This window comes from Melanostigma gelatinosum (genome assembly GCF_949748355.1).
Source record: "Melanostigma gelatinosum genome assembly, chromosome: 17".
In the NCBI taxonomy this organism is placed as follows: domain Eukaryota; kingdom Metazoa; phylum Chordata; class Actinopteri; order Perciformes; family Zoarcidae; genus Melanostigma; species Melanostigma gelatinosum.
In genome coordinates this window covers 20773995-20797199 of record NC_136650.1, presented here as the reverse complement: position 1 = coordinate 20797199, position 23205 = coordinate 20773995, and the positions used below count along the sequence as shown (strand labels likewise).

General features: G+C 43.3%; 1 protein-coding gene across 1 annotated transcript; it reads left to right on the top strand.

The window, feature by feature from the left end:
• The first annotated feature begins 11636 nt into the window (after positions 1 to 11636).
• kpna6 (karyopherin alpha 6 (importin alpha 7)) lies at positions 11637 to 22996 on the top strand. The gene is made up of 14 exons (XM_079288269.1): positions 11637 to 11747; positions 13807 to 13940; positions 14075 to 14167; positions 14342 to 14441; positions 14546 to 14640; positions 15023 to 15154; positions 15266 to 15354; positions 15448 to 15547; positions 16066 to 16229; positions 16321 to 16399; positions 16607 to 16732; positions 17794 to 17921; positions 18179 to 18363; positions 18451 to 22996. Exons 1-14 carry the CDS (start codon positions 11744 to 11746, stop codon positions 18636 to 18638), a joined length of 1617 nt encoding a protein of 538 aa, XP_079144395.1. The 5' UTR covers positions 11637 to 11743; the 3' UTR covers positions 18639 to 22996.
• Positions 22997 to 23205: the final 209 nt, after the last annotated feature.

Genomic DNA, 23205 nt, shown 5'->3' with positions numbered 1-23205 from the left:
AAACACACTGTGAAAGTCAATTAGTCTCCATTAAAAAGTGCAGCAGTGTTGATGATTGTCCATCAACATGAATTACAAGAAGTGGACCTGGACCTTGTGCTTTATGTAAAATAATGCTGAATTACTACTGAAAACATGAAAAACAAGAATTGGCTTTGCAATTGGAATTCAGACCTTCGTGTTCATATTCATTGATGTGATATCACTCACAGAGATTTATTCTATGATGCTGCAGATGCCAAAGCTCATAAAAGAGCGCCCCCCAATGCCACACATGCACCAACCCAAGCACAACATACACACCTGGAGTCTCCAAATGCCCTTTAGTGATCTGGGGAGAGAAAGTCCCAGAAAGCCATTTCATTGTGTTTTCTCCTTTCAGTGATAAAAATCTATTTTTGAATATTTGTATATTTTCTCCTTTTTAGAGGAAAATCTATTGTGACACCACGTTTCTGGGTTTGTTTTTAGAAGCATGAAACATTCACCGGAAAGGTAGCGGTTTTAAAAAGGAATGCACGGACGAGCAGACTTTCATTTATTTTTCGCTCCGAGATTGTGATGTGCTTTTGATTGGCCATCAGTCCGGACGATTACTGCCAAATCAAGACGAGGGTAAATTGATGTCCCTGCGCAGGGCAAAGGCAGTTTGTTTGTTTGGTTGTTGTTGCACAGACAGCGATACAGCGTTCTCATCTCAGACCAGCGAGGGTGACCTTGACGGCACACCAGAGGGCTCTGAGGAGACGGAGAGAAGAATTAAGAAAACGCGATGGAGGGAAAAGAGAGAAAAGCCTCAAGAGGTGGCAGAGGTCAAGGAATGCAGACAAGAACAGTTGTGAATAGCAAAAAAATACAAGTAAAAATCAACAGTTTTCCTCCAAGGCTCTTCGTCCCATCGCCCCTGTCATATTCTGCAACGCTTTGCTCGCCTGTCACAAAAACAAGGTTAGCTGTTTTTCCAGGCTTAGTGGCCCTCTTTCTGTGGCAGAGACTAAATGTTTTATTAAAACCTGTTTTTGTCTCGCCGCAAAAAAAAGAGGAACTAAAGATGGATGAAAAATAACACCAGAGGCTGACAAGCCGTGAGGGACGAGAAGTTCCAGCGCTGAGATTAATTCTAAACAACACGTTATCGCAGAAATGACCAGCGTTCATGAGACAGATCAGTCACCTCGATATCTTTCACAATGAATGCACTGTGCTGCATTTTCCAGCGAGGTTCTGTTGGGTTTAGATCCAATCTGCCAGTCTGTTTGTAAAAGAATGTGCCCCAGTTCCGTGAGAAAAACAGCAAAAGATGTCAGAAAGAAATGTGATCTGATGGCGGATCTGGGGAATGGAAGATGAAACGATGTTAAAATCTCGTCTGTCAAATGTCTGTGTGCAAAGGCTTTGGATTCACTGGTGCTATTTGTAGCGGCAGCTGGCTTGTCGCTGTACGGCCAAGATTGCCCGCTAACACTGAATTCCACAAGTGAATTCTTGCAAGTGCTCTGAATTAACCCAGTTTGGTGCCACAGTATAGATTCAACACTTGGCGTCCCAATTTCCAAATGCACCAGATGTTTGGATGCGTCGCACATGTAGGAATGAGATCAAACTGGGAAGTTGTCAATTATTTGTCCGTTTTCTGAAGAAATGATCCATCTGTCAAGGAATAAAAGTTTGCTTTTGGAATATATAATGTACTTATGTAAGAAAATACTTAACATTTCAAAGTACCTGTTTCCCTCAGGCAATACTTCTGTAGTATTTCAGCGATCCAGACCTCCTCAGAGGCCACATGCATATGTATGTGGAGGGCTTTTCGGTACGCACACCCACCAGACCATCCACCGACTCGCTGAAGACTCTCTCTAGAGAGAGGCAGTGGAGTGCAGCTGAACGCCCACAGAGTCTGTTTAGCCAGACGGAGCAGCAAGCCCAGAGTTCCTACAGCAGAGAGTCAACCTTGTTATCCAGTGGACAACAAAAGTAAGAACTGCACAGCAACTGCAGCAGGCGAGTAACGTCTCGTGATCCCCCCCGAGGACTCGCACAAAAAACACAACCCCAGCCTCATCTCATTCCCCGGGTCAATATATATCGGGGGGTAAAATAACCCAGGCAGACAGCCCAGGAAAAGGCTGGGGACCAAAGCGAGAAGCATATCCCAGAATTGGCAGTCCTAGTGGGTCCAAAGTGGAGTGAACACACACACACACACACACATTGCTGCAAAGGATTCATAAGCTGTGGAGGAGAATATGACGGGCATGAGAGATAGAGGGAGGATATTATGAAAGCTTTGTGGAGTAATATCATGAAAGGGTCATTCAATCACAGAGATCCAGAGGCTAAGTCTGTCATGTAATTAGATGCTCTTTCATTCCATCTGTCTCTTCTTCTAGTTCTGCCCCGTGCATACGCAATGAAACCAAAAAGGCCGAGACCCCCCCCCCCCCCCCCCCTATCTGTATGAGCATTACACTCCCATATGAATGGCACCTCTGTTCTCTGGGTTGTGCATGGAGGGCAATGCCCCCCTCTGTGCAGCGTGACAGGCGTGTCTGTTGAAATGTCACCCGGATCACAGCGGGGATGCACGCTGACACGGAGGGATGGGAAGAGATTTAGGGAAATGAGACGAGGATTGCGTCGGGGAGGGAAAAGGGGGTCGCGTGGAATGGAAGGGAAAGACGGGAGAGGTGTAGGGTCAGACAGCGGGATTGCAAAGTGAGTGATGGAGACACAAAGGGGTGAGGCGGTTTCCAGGCACAGAAGACCGATGAGGCGGGACAGGGCCGCTAGGTGAGAGGGGTTGATAAAATAGCACGGGAAAGGATGGAGAAATGGCAAAGGGTGAAAAGCCAGCAGGGAAAGGTAATGCTCTCTAATCCATATGCACAATAATTGGCTACGGTAGTCAATAAATTCATATCATGCCACGGACTAAACTAAGCACGTGCCTTTATCTTAGTGTGAGAAACGTCGGGTGTATCTAAGCCATCTAGTCGATCCGTGAAAAGGATGAGCTCCGTTGGGGTGATAAAAGCTGGGAACTGATTAGTTCCCTCTGGGAGATAGCCCGCACTCGTTTACTGTAAGAGGTGAGCAAAGAACTGTGTGTGTTCATGGAAGCATTTGCCCGGAAGTCTATTTTTGTGCATGTTGGTGTGAGTATGCGTGACGCAGGAAGCAAGAGTGTGTGGCCTCTGCAGTCGTCTGATTTACCGTAGCAGGCCTTTTAGGCTTGTCTGGGGTGGGGGGGCTCCTCCATCCCTCCTGCTTGGTCCTCCCCCTGCAGAAATGGACGCTGAGATAATAACAGTGGCGGTTCCGGGGAAATGGCCCTGGGTTATTTCTTTTTTTTTCTTTTCACTTTTGTCTCACTGCTCTCCAGCAGCCAGGGTTTCTGGAGGCTCGATGCCCTGCCCTGTGTTCTGACTTCATTGTGATTCTCCAAGTGGTCTGGTTTCCCCTGCTGTTCAGAGACACTGTGCTACTGTGTGTGTGTGGAGGGGGGGGGGGGGTGGGGGGAGTGGGTATATGAGTATCTGCAGGCAGGTAATTACTTGAAAAAGGGCTAGCTTAAAGTTAGTCCTAGCGTATACGGACAGCTAACACACCAAATCGACACTGAACTAATCCAGACTCCTGAGCGAAGCTTTACATTGGCTAGACAGATAAGACGACACTTCCGAGGTCACCGCATCAAACTGTTATAAGCCATCCATTGTGGATATGCATATGTTCATATCTGTTTGAGTTCTTCATCTCGGAAATTACGTGTGTGTGTGTGTGTGTGTGTGTCTGTGTTTGTGTGTGAGCGCCCATCGCTCAGCATCTCACTTGGTCCGTGAGCTCACCAGAAACCTCTTGACACGCTGAGCGATTGCATCCTCGCACTGACTGGGAAGCGGCAGCAGCAGCAGTTGTTCTCTGTCACCTAACTGCTAGACTCTGTCCTGTGCAGAGACTAACTAGAGGTGAGTCCTCTTCCTGCGCTAGTTTATCCAGGTCACAGCGATGCAGTCTGGGTCTGACAGTCGCACTAATACTGCTACAGCACTGCTGGGGAGCCAGCAGAGGAACAGACCTACACAAACACACACAAACAAAAGCATCACGGTATAAAGCTCATCTCAACTTCCCTTGTTCAAGATTACGACGGTTCTGTCTCTCGTCCCTTTTTTCTCTTTCCTTCCCTTCTCCGGTCTCAGAGGAGTGCAGTAGCTCTGAGGCAGGCACGGCAGATAGTAAATTTAGTTTAAGTCTCCGCGGAGAGAAGAGACAGAGTATTTTTCTAATACCTCGCAACTACCTCTCTCTCTCTGTGCTCGAGAACATATGAAGTCAGCGTTTTTACAAGCGTGCTAGGCAGGCCTTGACGACACTTTCTTGGAATGAGAGCACTTCAGTGTTGAGGGATACACAGACCTTGAGTATTTAAAGTCAGCATCCGTACAGAAATAAAATAACAGGTTTCCCCCGGAAGAAAGATTGTTGCAACATCCTGCTCAAGTACTGCATTCACTTTACTTCAATTTACAACATATTCATGGAGATGTTTACACAAGTAGCCTATTCATGTAGCCTACTTAAACTCTAACCTGGAATGGTTTTGAAATTTGAAATTAACGAGATAACGTGACCCAGAGATATGCTCTCAGGCTGAAGGTGTTTTCCAGCAAAAAGCCATAAATCAACCTCCACAATGCCAAGGAGGGATTGCAATTATCTGTAAACTCATATCTCATGTTATTGCCTTTGTACCAAGCCTGTAAAGTAACACGCCATGTATTACATGCATCAGAAGGAAACAAAGGTTGAATATCCTGTAAATAACCTCCTGTTTCTAAAGCATTTAAAAGCTAATTGTCGTGATCTACGAGTGCAAGACGAAGTGCCGCGACCACTGTGATTACGTCATTTTCTGCTGCGGGATCTCTGAAAAGAGCCCACCCAAACAATCTACTTTGCAATAAAGAACAGAGTTATGTTTCTCAACCTCTGCAGACGTACCAGCCCAAACTACAACTTCCTCAGGCCTCTATTACAAACCCTGACTTTAACAGGATGATGGAGTCTCTATGGCCCAGACCAACTTTAGTACTCACTGACTCCTTCATCTCAAAGGTCACATCATCATTGACTTTCTCAATGTAATGGCGCCAATCATTTCTAAGTGCATTTTTCTAATATTCTATTAACCACCGTTGGAGTAGCACCTCATGACTGACTGACTTTTTTTTGGGGGGTTGAATCTCTACCTGGGGAAAGTTTGCCATTTGAATGAGCTTTGCATTATTTGACATTGCAGACATTGCCGGAGCTCACGCGTATATATACACGCACCATGTTGGTGCATGCCTCGCGATGCCATATGGCTGTAAATGATCAAAGATCCCGTATTTGACTTTGAGATTTCTCCAGAGGAAAGCGCCGCTGCATTGGAGAGGAATTCACATTAAAAAGTCTCCAGTTGAATCTAATTGCTCCCTGGCCCCCCTCATTTCTTTAAGATGGAGCTCCTGCCATGCTGTGTGTGTGTGTGTGTGTGTGTGTGTGTGTGTGTGTGTGTGTGTGTGTGTGTGTGTGTGTGTGTGTGTGTGTGTGTGTGTGTGTGTGTGTGTGTGTGTGTGTGTGTGTGTGTGTGTGTGTGTGTGTGTGTGTGTGGTGTAAAAAAGGGAATTGGGGGGTTGGCTCTATGGTGGATATTACATCCTGTAATAAAAGGGTGAAGAAACAGAGGAGACGGGAAAATATTCTTCCCTTTTAAGATGACTTTGTCTGCTATCGTCGGGCAGAAATGCCTGATGAAATGAAAGCTGAAGACAAGATCAGACGTCCAACTGAAGCCTCTGATGGCAAAATGATTAATTAATTGATTGTGGAACAAAGCGGTCCGTAGATAAGACGGAGAGTTTCTAGTGAAAACGATTGCTGTTATTTATCCCACCAAGGAGCATCTATAAGATGACTCTCAATCATAACAGCGACTGACAAGTTGAGATAATGAATTGAATAATCTTGCAAATGAAATAGTGTTGACCCCTACTTGCAAACTTTGGACAAATTGGTGATGTCTCTTCTTTTTTTTTCTTTTGCACTGACAGAACCATTCTTCCAAACCCGGGCGCAGGAACATCTCAGGCTGAATGTTTTCATCTGGGGAAGATGAACACATGAAGAGTCTATTTGATTTTAGAGGAACACGAAACCACTTCGGCGAGCGGTAGGAGTTTGATTAGGTTTTCAAATCAAATGGCTTACATCTGTGCTTCTCTTTTGGTGTTGCAGGTATTTTTGGTAGAGCGACAGTTTAGCTGGAAAATGACAGGAAAGGCGTCTTTTAAGTATGACTCTTAGGGAGCTTGTGTTTCCTCAAACAGCGAGAAGGAAATGATCATGTTTGATTATCTGACATTGGCGTGTGGTTATAATTATCTTTGCACAACACAAAAACATAACAAAACTAATGTCATGCCAAACTTTGAGTTTTGTACAAATTAGCACAGCCTGCTCATTTGTAATGAGGCGGAACTGCAGGTAACAAACGCTGGCATGATGCACACACACACACACACACACACACACGAACACGCCGCAGATAAAAGACAAAACACAAACGGCGAGGATCCTGTGTGTCGAGCCTGCCAAGTGCTCACCCATAATTAGGTGGTGATGTAGTGGCTTTTTGTTCTCTCTGATTAATTATCAGGAGCTTTCAGAGTGTAAGGAAACAGCCAATTAACGTTCTCATTCAGTTTCTCAGTTGCGACATGCGAAAGGTCAGCAGAGGTTGGCTTCGGTTTGGCGGGAGGCAGAAGTAAAGAACTAGAAAGGCATGTTTCAGGCCTCTCAAAGGGCACGGAGGCAATTTGCTAATCCATTTATCATCACGCCGGGTTGTTTTTCCCATTTCCCCACTCAATTTGCCTGTTACATGAATAATAGAGTGCATGAAAAACAAGTAAAGGCAGCGCGTCGTTATGCAGAGTGCAGAAATACATCCTGTTAAGTGACACGCTGAAAATTCAGACCTTGTTTTTTGAACGTTAACTTAAAAGCCATTTGTCCGTCTTGAACTAAATTGTTTTTTCTGTGGCCATCAATTATACACGTCGTTTGCAAACAACAATTAACGCTGTGGAGAAAAAGCAAGAACGCGAAGCGAAACGACTTCATTTTATTCAGTTAATTGTGTGTCCTGTCAGAAGCTGTTACACCGTAGGAACCGGATTGACTGGAGGAGAGACTCTTCGGTTTCAGCTGCGGAGTTAATGAGATAGATTTACTGGAGGAAGGTGATTGTGGCAGACCAAGAGGATCAGACCGCTGTCAGGGTCAGTGGCGGTGTTATTTACGGAGGAAGCGCGTGCGTTCGGCTGTCTGTGGGTGTGTGCGTGGCCGCGTAGCGCGCCGGGCCCCTCATTACCTCCTCTTTCCAATCACAGGGTGGATTTATGGCCGCCGCAGGGAGGCTGTGAAAGCCCTGTAGTGAGGTAGTTATGTGTTCCAGCACATCCACAGCCATACACATCACCTTTATGGCCGCTCCTGTCCTATTCTTACATCAGAGCCGGGCAAAATGGGTCTCAAAATGCTCAAGAGCAAACACGAAACGGCTTTAATTAAAGTAGTCCTAGCCGCAATCAGAGCTGAATAATTTGAAGACTTTTTCTGATTTCTGTGTTGCATTTTCTGCAGAGGAAGCATGACAAGGAGTTGAGGACATTGCTGTGCTATTGCTGTGCCATTGCTGTGCCATTGCTGTGCCATTGCTGTGCCATTTCACAGGATGATTTGTTTCAGTTGATGAGCCATCCAACCCTCCATCACTGCATAAAGACCGGGATACACGGGAGGATCGGATGACGTTGAGAATATCAGGACCCCAAAGAATATTACTTGGGCTCTGTAATTGGGATGCACCAATGTGATGTTCAGAGTGAATTTGGCCACCAATACTGACTTTGTCTAGCTATCAGCAATCAACATGAAAGTTAGCAATGTTAGCTGCTAGCCGCTCAGTCGTCGCCCTGTTAAGAGCCGAGGCAACCCCTCAAAATATGCTCTGATATTTGGAATTAACCACCTTTGAATTCAGTTTCTTTATCAATGTCACTATACGATTATGTGTTTTTGTTATCACTTTATTTATGTTCAGTTGCTAACGGCAAACCCTGCCCTCATGTTTCCATACATACAAATAATTCCAATGAGTCCTATGACGTATACAGACTTAAATTCAGGGAAAAGAGAGCACTGGTGTTGGATTTATATACTTGGTATTCATAGATACCCTCAACCCTGAGTTGAGGGACTGGCAATTGTATTGGAAGAAAAAAGGTATACATTCCCACTGTGTATACCTGCTTTGAGTCTCTAGATTCATCTCAAATTTTCACTGGGACGGCGCTGCACTGGAGATATTTACATAATGATAGTGGTAGGAAGGTTTTTAGGTTCTTCACTTAAGCAAAAGTAGCAACAGCAGCACACTGTAAAAGTGCTCCAAGTAAAAGTCCTGCATATACAGAAATGTCAGCTGGAAAATCTACATAATCTATAGGATGTAGCATTATGCATTATGGGATCATTTTTACAGATGCTTTCGTGTAGTGACTAGTTGATGATGACCAAATTATGTAAAATCTCAGGTTCAGTGTGCTTGAAACTAACTAGTTTGTGATGTGTCGTCCGATCAAAGGACAGGGCAAAGGTTTATACCCTTTTACAAAGGGCCACACTCAATGGCAGGGCACAAAGTATGCACATTGTCACATGATGAATCATAAAAATGGGGATAGAGGTGCACACTTTTTGGACAGTCTCTCTTTAAAGATCTATGTAGTGTTGCACTCAGCATGAAAAGTGATTGAAATAGTTTTGAAGAGAAGTAGGAACCTTGTTACATTATATTACATTCATTTAGCTCACACATTCACCCAAAGCGATTTCCAAAATGTGCATTCAATCAGGTGGATATAGCCCGAAAAATTGCAAGAAACTACATCAACTAATTTTCCCACAGGTAAGATGTAAAGTGAGATCCCACGCAGCTCTCCTCTTCTCAAATAAAAAGTGGTTGCCATATTTGCTCAATGACAATGTCATTTCTAGCCTGTGCTTTCATTCCGATCAATCCAATCCGCTGCAGATTTGTCTCTCCGAGTCTTTTATCCCGTGAGGTGAAAAATTACTAGTTCCCCCAAATCTCCCTCTCACACACACACTGAATGATCGAATGATCCACAAGAATATTCACAGAAACACCTACTCGGCATCTCACTTATCGGCCCCCGCCACCTGGTTGGTGTCAGAAAGCGAGAGGGAGACGGAGAGAGAGAGGGGGGCCCCCAGCCATCGGGTTTTAAAAAAGTAAGGAATGGACAGCGCTGAATGAATTCCCAACACTATGTTATGAAGACATATCTCCTCTTTTCCATTCATGCCCCACATGCACTGACACACGGCTCTCTCCGCACACTATCCTCCCCCATGGCGTTATCTCCCTCACCCTTTATTACCCTCGCACAAAGCCTTCAGCACGGAGCCTTGCAGATGTTTCTCTCTTCCGCAAACTCGCTCTATTATCATTATTATATTGGGTGTAATTGAATTAAGGAGCAGTTTAAACTGGGAACATTTGCACACTCAAATAAGCACAATTAAAACTGAACTGCCTTCGATGCTTCATAAGTGAGTCTTTCCTTCACAAACATGCTCCTTGATGATGTTAATCTCTTTAAGGGTCGTTTTTTTTCTTGTTGCGGTGTCCACCTGCAGAGATTTTGGTCCTGCTTAATGTTTGATCATGGATATACTGCCAGGAGCATGATGCAAAACAGGGCAGACATTTGCCTCTGAAACCTCTCCGCTGGATTAAGTACAGTCACCCTCAAAATGAAAGGGATTTATGTCTTTAGTAAAAGCATTCAGACTACAGAGAAGTGTAGATCTCTGGATATTAAAGCGTCTTTGAAAGGGGCTGTATACATATGATGTATTATTCATATTATTATTATTATAAAGTTATTTTTTAAATACAGCAAAATTTGGACAAAAGGCGGCCAAAATAAAGCTTATGATGAAGAAGTTCCTTAACAAACGCTGTATTTTCGTCTTAGAAACAACTAAAAACTCATTTTGATCAAAATTGCACTTGATAAACATCTGCCGGTAGTTGTTGCTCTCATCGTGCTGTAGCTGCATTGCTAATTTGCTTGTTGAAAATGCTGTGTGTTTTTTTTTCAATATTGCTGACTCAACCTTCGACGGGCCACGGCCACTAATGAGGTCGGCAAGAGAGGTCGTCCTGTTTGTTAATTTAGTCCTTTTTCTCTTTTTAATTTACAGCCTTTTGAATTTGGATGAAAACGAGGGTATTGATTGTGGTGTGCATTATATCTACATTAGGGGTGGTGAGTGGGAGACTTCGGCAGAATTGACCATGCCCTGTCTACTATACTCTAGTTTAAAAAACCCTCGGTTATATGCCTTGCTCGGCTCTTATGATTGCATTACAGAGGCAGTCTTTACTCTGTGGCATTGATTAATGGATAGCCTTTGCGTCCCTGCAGAGTGGAGGCTGCTGTATGACGTGCTTCAGCAGGCCTAGAAATGAAAAAGGTAAAGAAACTCAGAAAGGAGGACCTGTGAAATCAGATTTGATGAGCGCCAGCTACAGCCCTGCAGACTGGATCTGGTCCTGTGTGTTTGTGTTGTTTGATACCAGCGGAGAGCTGCTATCCAGCAAGTAGTGTATTTTGATTCATCTCTACACCAGCACGATCCTGTGGCTACTCTGTGAGAGCATGAGCATATGAACAGTATTGGTTCTTGTCTGTTAAGAAATTGTAATTATGGGAAAGTATCTCGGTACTACAGTTGACTTGACCTCCCACACCCTTTCTAATAGGGGAAAGAGCCAGCCTGACAGCAGTGAATGCAATTACTTACATTTTATTTGTACAACATTGCCCCCTAAAGTTCTTTGTGGTGTATCTCCCCGGGCCCCCTCGAGGGCCCATGTCAGAGGACAATGCTGTATCACAATATAGTGCAGTAATTTACCACTACCTGCTCCAGCAAATTGACCACGGATGCACCTTACCTGTATTACTCTGTCACATTCACTTTGAGAAAAACACCGGGGAGCCGCGGTTGTTCACACACACACACACACACACACACACACACGCACCTGCACGCACACAAACGCACACACTATTTCTAAACCAGATGGAGTTAAGCAGAAGTAAGACAGTGAGGTATCTGAACCATGCCAGAAGGTATGCAAAGTGGCGAGATCTCAGATTAGTGAGTAGCAGTGACTTTGGAAGAAGACTGCAATGGAAGTCATGTGTCCCCTCCTCTAACTTGTATGGCATTTTAATGATGGATGCATGAATTAATTGGTTATCTTCGCAATTTCAACCAATGTATCCATTTGAGAATTAAATGAATGCAGTCTTAAATTGATTATATTTGGTTATAGTATGGGCGCTTTCTTGTGTCCTTTACTGAAGGTGGCTTAAATGTAACGAGGGAGTGTTTTGTGATGCTGGTGCGCCCTCTGGTGGCAGGAAGTTGGTGTTATATTTTGACGTTTCCGGCTCCGGTAGACATATTGCTTACAGGAGCAAATTCTGGAAAGCTAGAAGAGAGAGCGAGAGAGAGCGAGAGTGAGAGAGAGGATTCAAAATTGATTTATATCTTCACGACTTGATACACTCAAACGACATAGGACGTAATGGGTAAGCTTTATCGGCAAATCTAGAGTACAGATATGCGTTTAGGTGGTAAAAGATTGGGCTGTGTCATCGTGAGTAATGATTATAAAACCCTCATCCTGTCACTGTTGTTTAGCTAACTTCTTTAGCTATGCAGCTAACTGACAGTTAACGATGCTAAGTTATTAATGTATACTAGTTCACTTATATTAACCTGTAACCTAACGATCTGTAGTCTTCGGACGATGTTGAATCTCTTATACAGGGTGTAACACTTCTAACGTAACCTAAGTCGGTAGCCAAGTTAAGGAAACTCTGCTAATAGCTAGCTAGCTAACTACGTAGGCACCGCTAGTAGATGTTATGTATGCTAGCGTTAGCTGTGTGCTCCGTGCTATTTCGGTGGCTTGGTCGATTGTTACTTGATAATCAGACTTCCACAACAACTCATCAATGGTTTATAAGTAATCACCTATAAAATGACACAGTATAATAGTCACGTTGTTATTAGGGCGCAGTTGTCTGTGCGTAGCGGCTAATGGTAGCTTAGCGGCTAGCGTTAGCTTAGCTGTGTAAGCTCTGTCAATCTAGCAACAGAGTTAACGCTAACGTTACACTGTATTATTATAATTATGATGAATTGTTTTTTGTGTTTCTATTGAATAGTTGGAGCTTGTAAAGTGAAAACATTTAGGAGCATTTATGAGAGCTTTGCTAACAACGGTGGGCGATAGTTTTGACATATCCGTCAGCACACTTTTACGCATGCGTGTTACACGTGACACCAGGGGTCGCCATGTTTTCCAGACCATTCCCGAACAGGATTGTGCTTAGTTTTGTGTGTTGTCATTTGTCATTTACAGTGACATAATTGTTAACTTATGTATTTATAAATACGAATGAAAGAGAGGCAGTGACAGACTTTTATTACTACAAACATCTGGTCATTATGTTATTGTTGGTCCTCCCTTCCTTGGGCTCTATTAGTTTCTAATATTGGAAAAGTGTCCTTGGCTTGAATCACCCTTAGTGCTTGATTTTGCGCACACACACAAGAAATTAAGATTTATAGCCATACAGATAGTTTGGGATTTAGATATATCTGCTGTTGAGATTTCTGCCACTGCTGTTTCAATTCTGTTTTTGGGGTACTGGCAGAAATCTCATTAGCAACATAATTGAATTCCTGATTTGAGTCAACAGAAAACGTAGGCCTAAGCACCTTCACCATTCTGGTTTCTTTCCTCTCGAGACTCGTTGCTGGCGGGTTAGGGTCTCCTCTGTACTGTGTACTGCCAATGCAGACTTGTGTCCTGCAGGGCTATTTCTGTGCCAAACTGTCGGTGCAGTTCACGTACAGCAGCTAATCTAACTCGCACATTACAGAAATCGGAGCATCCAGCCGCAACCTGTGCTGTTATGCCGTCCACGCCTGTGGCTTTACCATCTGGACAAAATACACACAAGCTTTTTATGAGGCTCATTGTACTACTGCCCTCAAACCATAACATGACCTCAATTTGTGCCACTTGTTCCGATATTTAACCTCGGAAAACTCCCGCGGTTACAGTCGGGACTTTTGGCACAGAAGGTTGCCACCACCGTGCGCTGGTGGCAGGTTTCAATGTTCTCTCTCCCTCCCCTGTAGCCCGAGCGACTCACAGATCTGCCCTGTTCTGGTGGCATGACTGCACAAACACTGAGAATGGGCAGTTTGTCCTGTGTGGGCACCAATTTATGCTAACTCTGCGATTTAACTCTACTGAATAAATACGTTTGTTCTGCTGGCCAGCTGACTGGTTGTTGAATAGCTTAGCTGTGTGTGTGTGTATATTTTAGGCAGTGTTATCCAGTTTCTATGAGCTTATTTATTCAAGGCCTTTTTATATTTAGACCGGTGTGCATGCTGTGTCATCATCACGACTTATAATTAGCGATGTCAAGGGAAAACAAACGCAAACTGTCACATGTTCACTTACTCTTCCCTAAATATGGTGTACTCTTTAAGTTCAACAGCTCTGTTTCCTGCTTGTTCTTTGTTGTGTTTTCATCGTGATGTCTGCCTGTGTCTGTGGCCCATTAGAGCCGTCAGCCAGTCCGGCCAAAGACAACTACAGGATGAACCGCTACAAGAACAAAGCACTGAACCCTGAGGAGATGAGGCGCAGGAGAGAGGAGGAGGGCATCCAGCTCAGGAAACAGAAACGAGAACAACAGGTATCCTCAGCCCCTTTATCGCTGCGTGAGATTAGGCCAGCATGTAGTGCGTGTATATCGAACATAGTCTGGCTGGATCGTCTCTATGGGCTCTGACACTTTTTTTTATTTTTTTATTTTATTTTTTATCTCAGCTTTTCAAGAGGAGGAATGTGGATGTTCTCAATGAAGAAGAGGCCATGTTTGAGAGTCCGCTGGTGGACCCCTACCTCAGCTCCCCAGCAACAGTGAGTGTCTGTTTTTCTAATTCCACTCAAACAACGCCGACAAAGAGAGGCCCGCACAGCACAAATGTCATTATTAATGTTGCCGAGCCTCTTTCCCAGCCTGTGGACTGAGAACAGTGGAGTCTGTGCTGAGTGGACCAAGTGTTGTGAGTGCTTGTGCATGTGTTGTTGCAGGAAGGAGTCATTACCAGAGACATGGTTGAGATGCTGTTCTCGGAGGACCCAGAGCTTCAGCTCACCACGACACAAAAGTTCAGGAAACTACTCTCTAAAGGTATGAATTGTGTACTCAGTGTTTCTGCACTAATGTGATAACAATCAGGAAGTCACCGTGGACCAAAACAAAAAGTATTCACATCCAGTTTGACCTCATTTCAGAGCCCAACCCCCCAATTGATGAAGTCATAAACACGCCTGGAGTAGTCGAGAGGTTTGTGGAGTTCTTGAAGAAGAGCATCAACTCCACACTACAGGTCAGTTTGTACACAGTTCAGAACACCCTCTGTGCATGGAAGGTGTACATTGAATATGTTTAGTGTCAAATACACTTACGAACCAACATTTTTGCAGCTCTGCACAAAGCTTTGAGGTGTAAATTCTTATCTCCAGTGTCCGAATGACTCATTAACTTAAGATGAATTGGAATTTGTTAAGCTGACCCAATGTTGCAATACAGTTTGAAGTTTTTCTCTTATAATTAAAATGTATCCCTCTAACGACTGTATTTAATCAATGTCTCGCTCCAAAACGACATTTTACAACATTACATTTGAACACATCATGATAGCGGTGGCACACCTGAAACCTGACCATCTGTAGTTTAAAATGCTACTTTTACACTTTGTGTCCCCGCAGTTTGAAGCAGCTTGGGCACTGACCAACATAGCATCGGGCACATCCATGCAGACAAAGACGGTGATTGTGGCCGGAGCGGTGCCGATCTTCATTGAACTACTTAACTCAGACTTTGAAGACGTCCAAGAGCAGGTAACGCAGCGTGACTGACATGATTTATCCATCTTGACTATTGTGTGCTGCTGTTTGTATTTGCTTTGTTCCATACTATTGTCTAAAGGTTTGTGTTGTTTCTTTCTGCAGGCGGTGTGGGCCTTGGGTAATATTGCAGGGGATAGTGCCGTGTGCAGGGACTATGTGCTGAACTGCGACATCCTTCCACCATTATTAATGTAAGCCCATCTTCATACTGATTACAGCCATGAGCTTTCCTTCCCCATAATAACATGTATCTGATACTATCTCATGTACTTTTGTTATTTCAGGCTTCTGACCAAATCCACTAGATTGACCATGACTAGGAATGCAGTGTGGGCTCTGTCTAATCTCTGTAGAGGAAAAAACCCTCCGCCTGCTTTTGAAAAGGTTCGACTGTGCCTCATGAAGTCAACGCCAACAGCACTGAGATCACTTGAGATCAGGCCAACTACTTTTTACATTTTCAATGTTTTGCTAAGAACAAGTACGGCTGCCTGCAAGTGCTTGAAATTCATTTTGACTGTCCTGCTAACCGGCTGCTAACAGCTAACGTTAACTAGCTGTCTTCTTGCTGACTTCAACACAGATTTGTTGTTCACAGTGTAGCGTTTTCAGGGACACTTTCTGTTGACAGGAAGCCATTAGTCACAAGTCTCAGCATTGTGACGCTGGCTTGGTACCGAAGTATCGGCTCTTGTGACATCCCCAGACCAGACTGAACTAAAGTTATTTTGAAGGGTGTCGCACATATTGTTTTCAAACTCTTGCTCCCCGTTTGTATTTCGGTGACCTTGGAAAAAAATCCAATATTGCCGAGGCAAGCTGCTTTCCCTTCAAAAGTTTCACTTGATGTATGCGTGCGGTCGTTTCTGAGCATAAATATGCATCGTGTCTGTGCTGTCTAGGTGTCGCCCTGTCTGCCGGTGCTGTCCAGGCTTCTATTTAGCAGTGACCCAGACTTGCTGGCAGACGCCTGCTGGGCCCTGTCGTACCTCTCGGACGGCCCCAACGACAAGATCCAGGCTGTCATCGACTCTGGCGTCTGCAGGCGCCTGGTAGAGCTACTCATGTGAGTCAAGTCATACTCTGTTGTCTTTGTCGCAGTAAATATGACCTGTAAATACTTAAAATGTTTCTTTATTAAACCTCCGGTCCTGCAGGCACACGGACTATAAGGTGGCCTCCCCGGCCTTGAGAGCTGTAGGAAACATCGTAACTGGAGATGACATCCAAACACAGGTGAGTTTATTAAACTGAAGTTAGTTTCTGTCGCAGAGAAAAAGCCCACAATTTAGCAAAAACACCCTCTACTCTTGGATTGTATTGTTTTATAGTCACAGATGTTTCTATTATTTTGTCCACCCCATTTAAAATGAGCCTAAATACCAGAAACACTTTTCTTTATATTGACTAAATGACTTTTACCCACTCTGTTGCTGTGTATAGGTGGTGTTGAACTGCTCAGCTCTGCCCTGTCTGCTGCACCTTCTCAGCAGCGCTAAAGAGTCCATTCGCAAAGAGGCGTGCTGGACCATCTCGAACATCACTGCAGGAAACCGAGCACAAATACAGGTGATGCATGTAAACCGAGCACAAATACAGGTGATGCATGTAAACCGAGCACAAATACAGGTGATGCATGTAAACCGAGCACAAATACAGGTGATGCATGTAAACCGAGCGCAAATACAGGTGATGCATGTAAACCGAGCGCAAACACAGGTGATGCATGTAAACCGAGCACAAATACAGGTGATGCATGTAAACCGAGCACAAATACAGGTGATGCATGTAAACCGAGCACAAATACAGGTGATGCATGTAAACCGAGCACAAATACAGGTGATGCATGTAAACCGAGCACAAATACAGGTGATGCATGTAAACCAAACTCATAACTAAACACCATGGCAGCAGAAATGCTCATTCAGGTGGTATATTGTTTGTAATAATGACATAAATGTCAAGAGGAATGACATTGTAATAATTTGCTCTTTTGAGAAGAACACGCACATTAGTAATTGTGTGTTGAACTTAATATGTTGAGATGTCACCACTGTACAGTACTCCTGACCTTTATATAATCACGGCTCGTGTTATTTAGTCTGTGACCTTTAGGTTTTATGTTCTAGTCGTGTTTGTGATGTTCTGTGCCCTTTCTCCGTAACTCTGAATCATACAACGAATGCCTGTGAAGCAGTGATTTCATCTGATCTTTAACTATTTAATCTAACACAAGCACAACCTGCCATAACTTCAGGATGATTGACCGACCTTTGAATACAAGCGCTGGCACGAACAGCTATTTTTCTTTTTTAATGGCACTGTTTACATGAGTTGTGTTTCAATTATCCAAAAGTCAAAGTATTTACTTATGTACGTGACTTTTAGATTCTATTAAGCAATGTAATTCACCATTTATCTCCACCAGTATCGCCACTGGTGTCACTTTTGATAATAATCGTGATTCCAATCGTGCCTTTCCTTTACTTCAGTGAATACAAAATGCTTTGTAATTATGTTTTAATAAGGGGCCAGGGGGTAGGTTTTGTGGAAGTTTAAAGGTGAAGATGTCATAACTATGTTGACGCTGGAGACATGCTGTTGATTTCATATCTTATTCTGCCCCACAGACGGTGATTGATGCCAACATCTTCCCGGTTCTGATCGACATTCTACAGAAAGCAGAGTTCAGGACCAGGAAAGAGGCGGCCTGGGCCATCACCAACGCCACCTCAGGAGGAACGCCGGAACAGATCAGGTGAGACTCGAATAAAGTAAAGTTAAACGCGTCGGCACTGAATCAGTTGGGGTCAACCAGAGAGGATAGTCCACTGAAAAAAGAAATCTGAAGTGACGCTTTAATTGTGAAGAAATTAAATTTAGCCTTTTATGGGAAATCGGGTGATAAAAATGTATTAACATTATGAACATGGTGCTAAAAATTCAGGCAGTAATCAGAATGAACCAGAAAGAATTGTTAATATTCAATTTATTTGTGTGTGTGCTTGAATCCAGATATCTGGTGAACCTGGGCTGCATTAAGCCGCTGTGTGATCTGCTGACGGTGATGGACTCTAAGATCGTCCAGGTCGCTCTCAACGGGCTGGAGAACATCCTGCGGCTGGGCGAGCAGGAGGCCAAGCAGGAGAACAGCGGCACCGGAGTCAACCCGTACTGCAGCCTCATCGAAGAAGCCTACGGTACTGTTCACGAACGCACCGCGGGGAGGAAACGTTACACGCGTTTCTGCGGACAATACATTGTTCTAACATTATTTGTTTTTCCAGGTCTTGACAAGATCGAGTTCCTCCAGAGCCACGACAACCAGGAGATCTACCAGAAGGCCTTTGATCTGATCGAGCACTATTTCGGGGTGGAGGACGAGGACAACAGTCTCGCCCCTCAGGTGGACGAGGCCAACCAGCAGTTCCTTTTCCCCCAGCAGGAGGCTCCCATGGAGGGCTTCCAGCTTTAAGTCCGCAGCCCTCCTCTCTAAAATACACCGCGTACCCCCCTCCCCCATCCATACCTCCTCGTCTCATGGACGACCCCTAGAAGCCAGAGTCAGACCTCCATGCCCCAGACCTCCACCTCTACCATCACACACAGACACACACACCCTTTTGGTAAAACTGTCTCACTCTCCTGAACCAGTGGACTGACTTCTGGCAGGGCAGACCCATGTGTTACCTGGTCAAAGGGGGAGACCGTCACACTTCCCTAGAAGAGGAAGTGATCACCGCACTGCCCAAAAGTCTGCCCTGGCTTCAAACGCACACACGTTCGATCGCTCTCATTGGCGCTAACGACGGTTTGGTTGTTTAATATCTTTATACACTTTCTTTTCCAGTGGGACATTTCATATTTTCAGGGTTACCCATGCTTCCCCACGCAAAGTCCACAGACTGGGGGGTGCATGAGATGAAAGATGCCTAGCTCTTGATGTCAGTCTGACTTGGTGCAATTCAAAGAAAAACACAGAGTAACATGATCCCTTTTTTGTTGTTATGATTTAGTTATTTTCCCCTAACACTTATTTATATGCACTTTTTTTAGTGCTTGTGGGTTTCTTTGGTTTGCTACCAATAGGCTCCCTGATCATTAGGCTTAGGGTTCAGCTAATCTGATGCCCCGACCTAAGAAGTGTCTTTTTATTCCTCTTCGAGTAACATTTTTCTTTTGTGGGACAAATTCCATGGGGCGGGTTGGGGTGCTCTGATCGTAGGACAGGCTCTGGATGGGATTGTGGAAAAGAGATTTGGCTTTTAATAGAGTATGTTTAAAGATCTAGAAACAAAAATCCAGTTTTCGAGGGTGGTATAGTTAGAGATCCAATGTTCGTTGTGTGCTGTGTTATTAATAACAATACATTTGAATTATGAAGTGATCTAACTACTAAACAAGGCATAGCTGTGGATTTAAGGGGGGACAGGTACCAGCAGCAGCAAACCCAACTTATTTTTATATTTAAATGAATTCAAGACGTTGCAGATGTTTAAAATAGGGCGAAATGCCACTCGTGGTGCAGACACAACATTTCTCGTTTTGAATGTCTGACTTCAGTGTAGACGGGTTGCTGCTGCTCCGCGGCGAGGCCCTCGTTCTCCCACATCTCCCCAGCTGTATGTGGGTTGGGGTTTGTGCATGGCGTTGTATTCCTCTGCGTACAGTCACCGAGTATCCCTGGCCAAACGCGGAGAGGTAGAGCACAGCGTGAAGTAATATCTTGAGACTGTGCTGCACAAAAAAGCAGGAAGTGGGGCCACAGCGAAATGAAGTTTGGTGGTGGTGACAGCGGTGGTGTTTTGTATAGTGGTAGAGTTGATCTATAGAGCCTACTGGCATTCTGTATCACTATATCTTCTGAGGAATGGGAACTGTTAATGATCTTTGCATGTTGATGTAAATAGCCTATCCTCTTCCTCGTGGGTCGAATAAGGAGCCGGGTTTGGCCAGGGATACATCTCCGACACGTGACGAGCCTAACTTCAACCAAAAATTCAAGTATACATACATATTTGAATTTCGTTGTATTTGCATTCTCTCTATATATATATATATACATATACATATACATATACATATATATTTGTGTGTGTGTGTGTGTGTGTGTGTATATATATGTATAATGTGTATTTGCACACACTTCATGCACACTTGCATACAACACCAGCAGACACTGTACACACACCTCACAGATGAGTGGCTAGTGGCAAGAAAAATAAAGTTTCCATCGTCTGGAGTACAAAAAAAAGTAGTTATTCTTTGAGAGTGAAAATTGCCATTTTGGCTGTTTTTTGATTTCAGGTCACTTAGTATAGTTTTTTTTTTTGTTTATGAAAATGTTGCCCTTGGTTAGATTTATATTTGAGACATTTGTTTTGTTTTTGCGTATTCAAATGTGATGCACAAAGAGGTGTCGTGGAAACTTTCTTTTCTTGTTTCTAGCCACATGACTTACGATGGTTTGAATTAGCCCTGTGAACCCTGACCCTGGATCAGCCTTTTGCCTGTGACAGGAGCTGATCTGGGATCAGGCTTCAGGCTTTGTGGATTGAGCAGAACTGTGGCTGTGTGATGTTTTGACTGACGGGCACTGTGTGAGGAAGAGGTTCGATTGACTCTATACGACTTATGTCCCGATCCGAGTTTGGGAGCGCCGGTTATGTGGATCACTGAACCAGCCTGAATATTAAATCATGAAGCTGTGAACAGAATTATGTTAATGTCAACGAAAATACTCTGGAGTAGTCTGTTGAATAGTGCGTGTACTTGGAAATACACTTTCATCAAAGAAGTTTGTTTTTTGGATAGACAGACGTAGATTTTTTTTTCCATTTGGTTTCTTTCAGTATTATATTTTTACATAAGCCATAAACTTCCATTGACATACTATTCTAGTTTCAACAGGCTACTATTACACGCGAGGGTTAAACCTTTCATTGATATGTTAGCGAGTTACGTTATCCACAGAACACGTGTGCTCCCGGCAAGACATAAGAGTTCAAATCATGAATAATTGAGCATCAAGAACTTGCCTCTACACGACAGATATAGTGTAGAGCAGCATTTACACCTGAAGTCTTTGATTTCAGGGCTAATTCTGAGCTTTGCCTACAAATAACGGCAGAATTGCAAAGAAAAAAGAAATCAGTGCATCAACCAGGAAGAAAAATATTTATATTTCTGAAAAATGCAAAATGCACTCCTATTCACAAAAGTGCCAATCCGACCAACAAAGACTGGAGGTTCTTCTGTATCTGTCTTTGACTTGTAGATTATTTTCTTTATATCTTCTTATTTACTTGAATGTGCACACGTTTTGTGCAGAACATTGCTGCTCTATTTTCCTTATCTTTAAAGTTCCATTATTTGCCATTGATTCTATGGGAAGAGTGGCATGCATTACTGTGGGCGCCTCAATAACGAATTCAATTAAGGCAGTTTAATTCTGTCGGTGGGGAAATGACTTGAGTAATTACATAAAACTGGTCTTTTGCAGCTACTTATTTTCCATTATTACAGTCTTCTAATGGTTTTCACTGTGCGTAGCTAAGCTGCAGCTGTTTCTTTGGAATCGTACAAATTATTTCATGCGGTGGAAACGGGAGTGTAATATTTACCGTTTTCTTGGGGTCCCACAGCCAGCCCCTCAAACTCAGCGCTGATGGAAATATTCTAGTACTCGCATGTGGCAGATGATGCAAAATTGTGGAAATTTAAGCGACTATCATAGCAGACAATTGCAGGTACTAACCGCTATTGTCATAGTTTACCAAAGTTTTGTCATCCTGACGGCTGGTTGAAAGGATTTACTTGATGTCTTTGTTTTCAATACTCGACTTATTGTAATTCACTTGGTTTGACCCAGTCGATAAGACTTGGTTTGACCCAGTCGGCATGACTGAGAGTTTTGCTTCAGGCCATTTGAAAACTTGCTTCTTTTCATTAGAAGCTGCAATAGCTCAGTCTCTCTCTTCTCAGTTTTATTTTTTTCTGAAGTTCAAGTACTGTTTCAGGGAGTTAAAAAAACAAAATAATCCTGAAGACTGCAATAAATATATTGTCCAAAATCAGGCACCCCAGAGGCGAAGATCCACCGACTAGCTAACGGCTCGCTAAAGGTGAAGCTAACCGAGGCAACTACTGGACATTTTTCTAAGATTAAAAATCTGGATTCAGTGATTTACATTAAAAAGTATTATAAGTTAAACTAATATGTATGTTCTGATACATCGACAGGGATTCAGATGCAATTCTAATCACTTCTGAGAAGTGGAGTAAAAGCCTCGTTGGAACATGTCACATGGAGAAAATATAAAGAGAGGAAAATAAATAGGAGTTGAGGATACAAGCCTTTTCTGCTTTTTCGTGATCTTTTTTCCTGATCAGGATATTCTGGGCTATATTTTTGGACAATTGTGTTTAGTCCTAGTCAGGCTGCATGATCAGGAACCTTGTTATCTAAAAGGGGAATGAACAGACATCACGAAATATCTCAAATCTGACTCGTCTTCCGTCCTAGAAGCTGTTCATGTCTAACATCAGAAATCTGAAGCCACGCTTGGCTTGGTCATGTTGTCTATGCTACAAATGTTTACAATGCTACATGTTTGTAAAAATACTTTTCATACGCCACCACTGACCAGTCCTGATGTGTATTCTCTGCTCTGGTCCGCTCATTTCTTTTTACATGTATTTATTTTTCTCTATTGTTTATGATTTTCTTTTTTTCATTTTGCTCTAAATTACTCCTTAAAACTGTGACTTGACTTGACTTTATCGACAGTATGAATGAGTGACGAGAACTTATACACGACACACAAACATGAACATGAAAAACAAAACAAATGCATACAGGAAACGGCAACAACATAAAAAAAAAACGTGTAAAGGAAAATATATTGAATTTAAAGTTGTTCAGTGGAAATACTGTACAAAACGAATAAAGTTACGTTGCAACCCTTTAATGCAAATGTTTCATCTTTGATCGCAATGTGAAGGAATGTTACTGTATTGCAGTATATACAGTGCTGTGAAAA

Bases quoted from the DNA above. Each gene is read 5' to 3' on its own strand.
- kpna6 (XM_079288269.1), top strand. The intron at 14,641-15,022 runs GTCAGTTTGTAC...GTGTCCCCGCAG, and splicing joins GCATCAACTCCACACTACAG to TTTGAAGCAGCTTGGGCACT. The intron at 15,548-16,065 runs GTTCGACTGTGC...TGTGCTGTCTAG, and splicing joins CTCCGCCTGCTTTTGAAAAG to GTGTCGCCCTGTCTGCCGGT.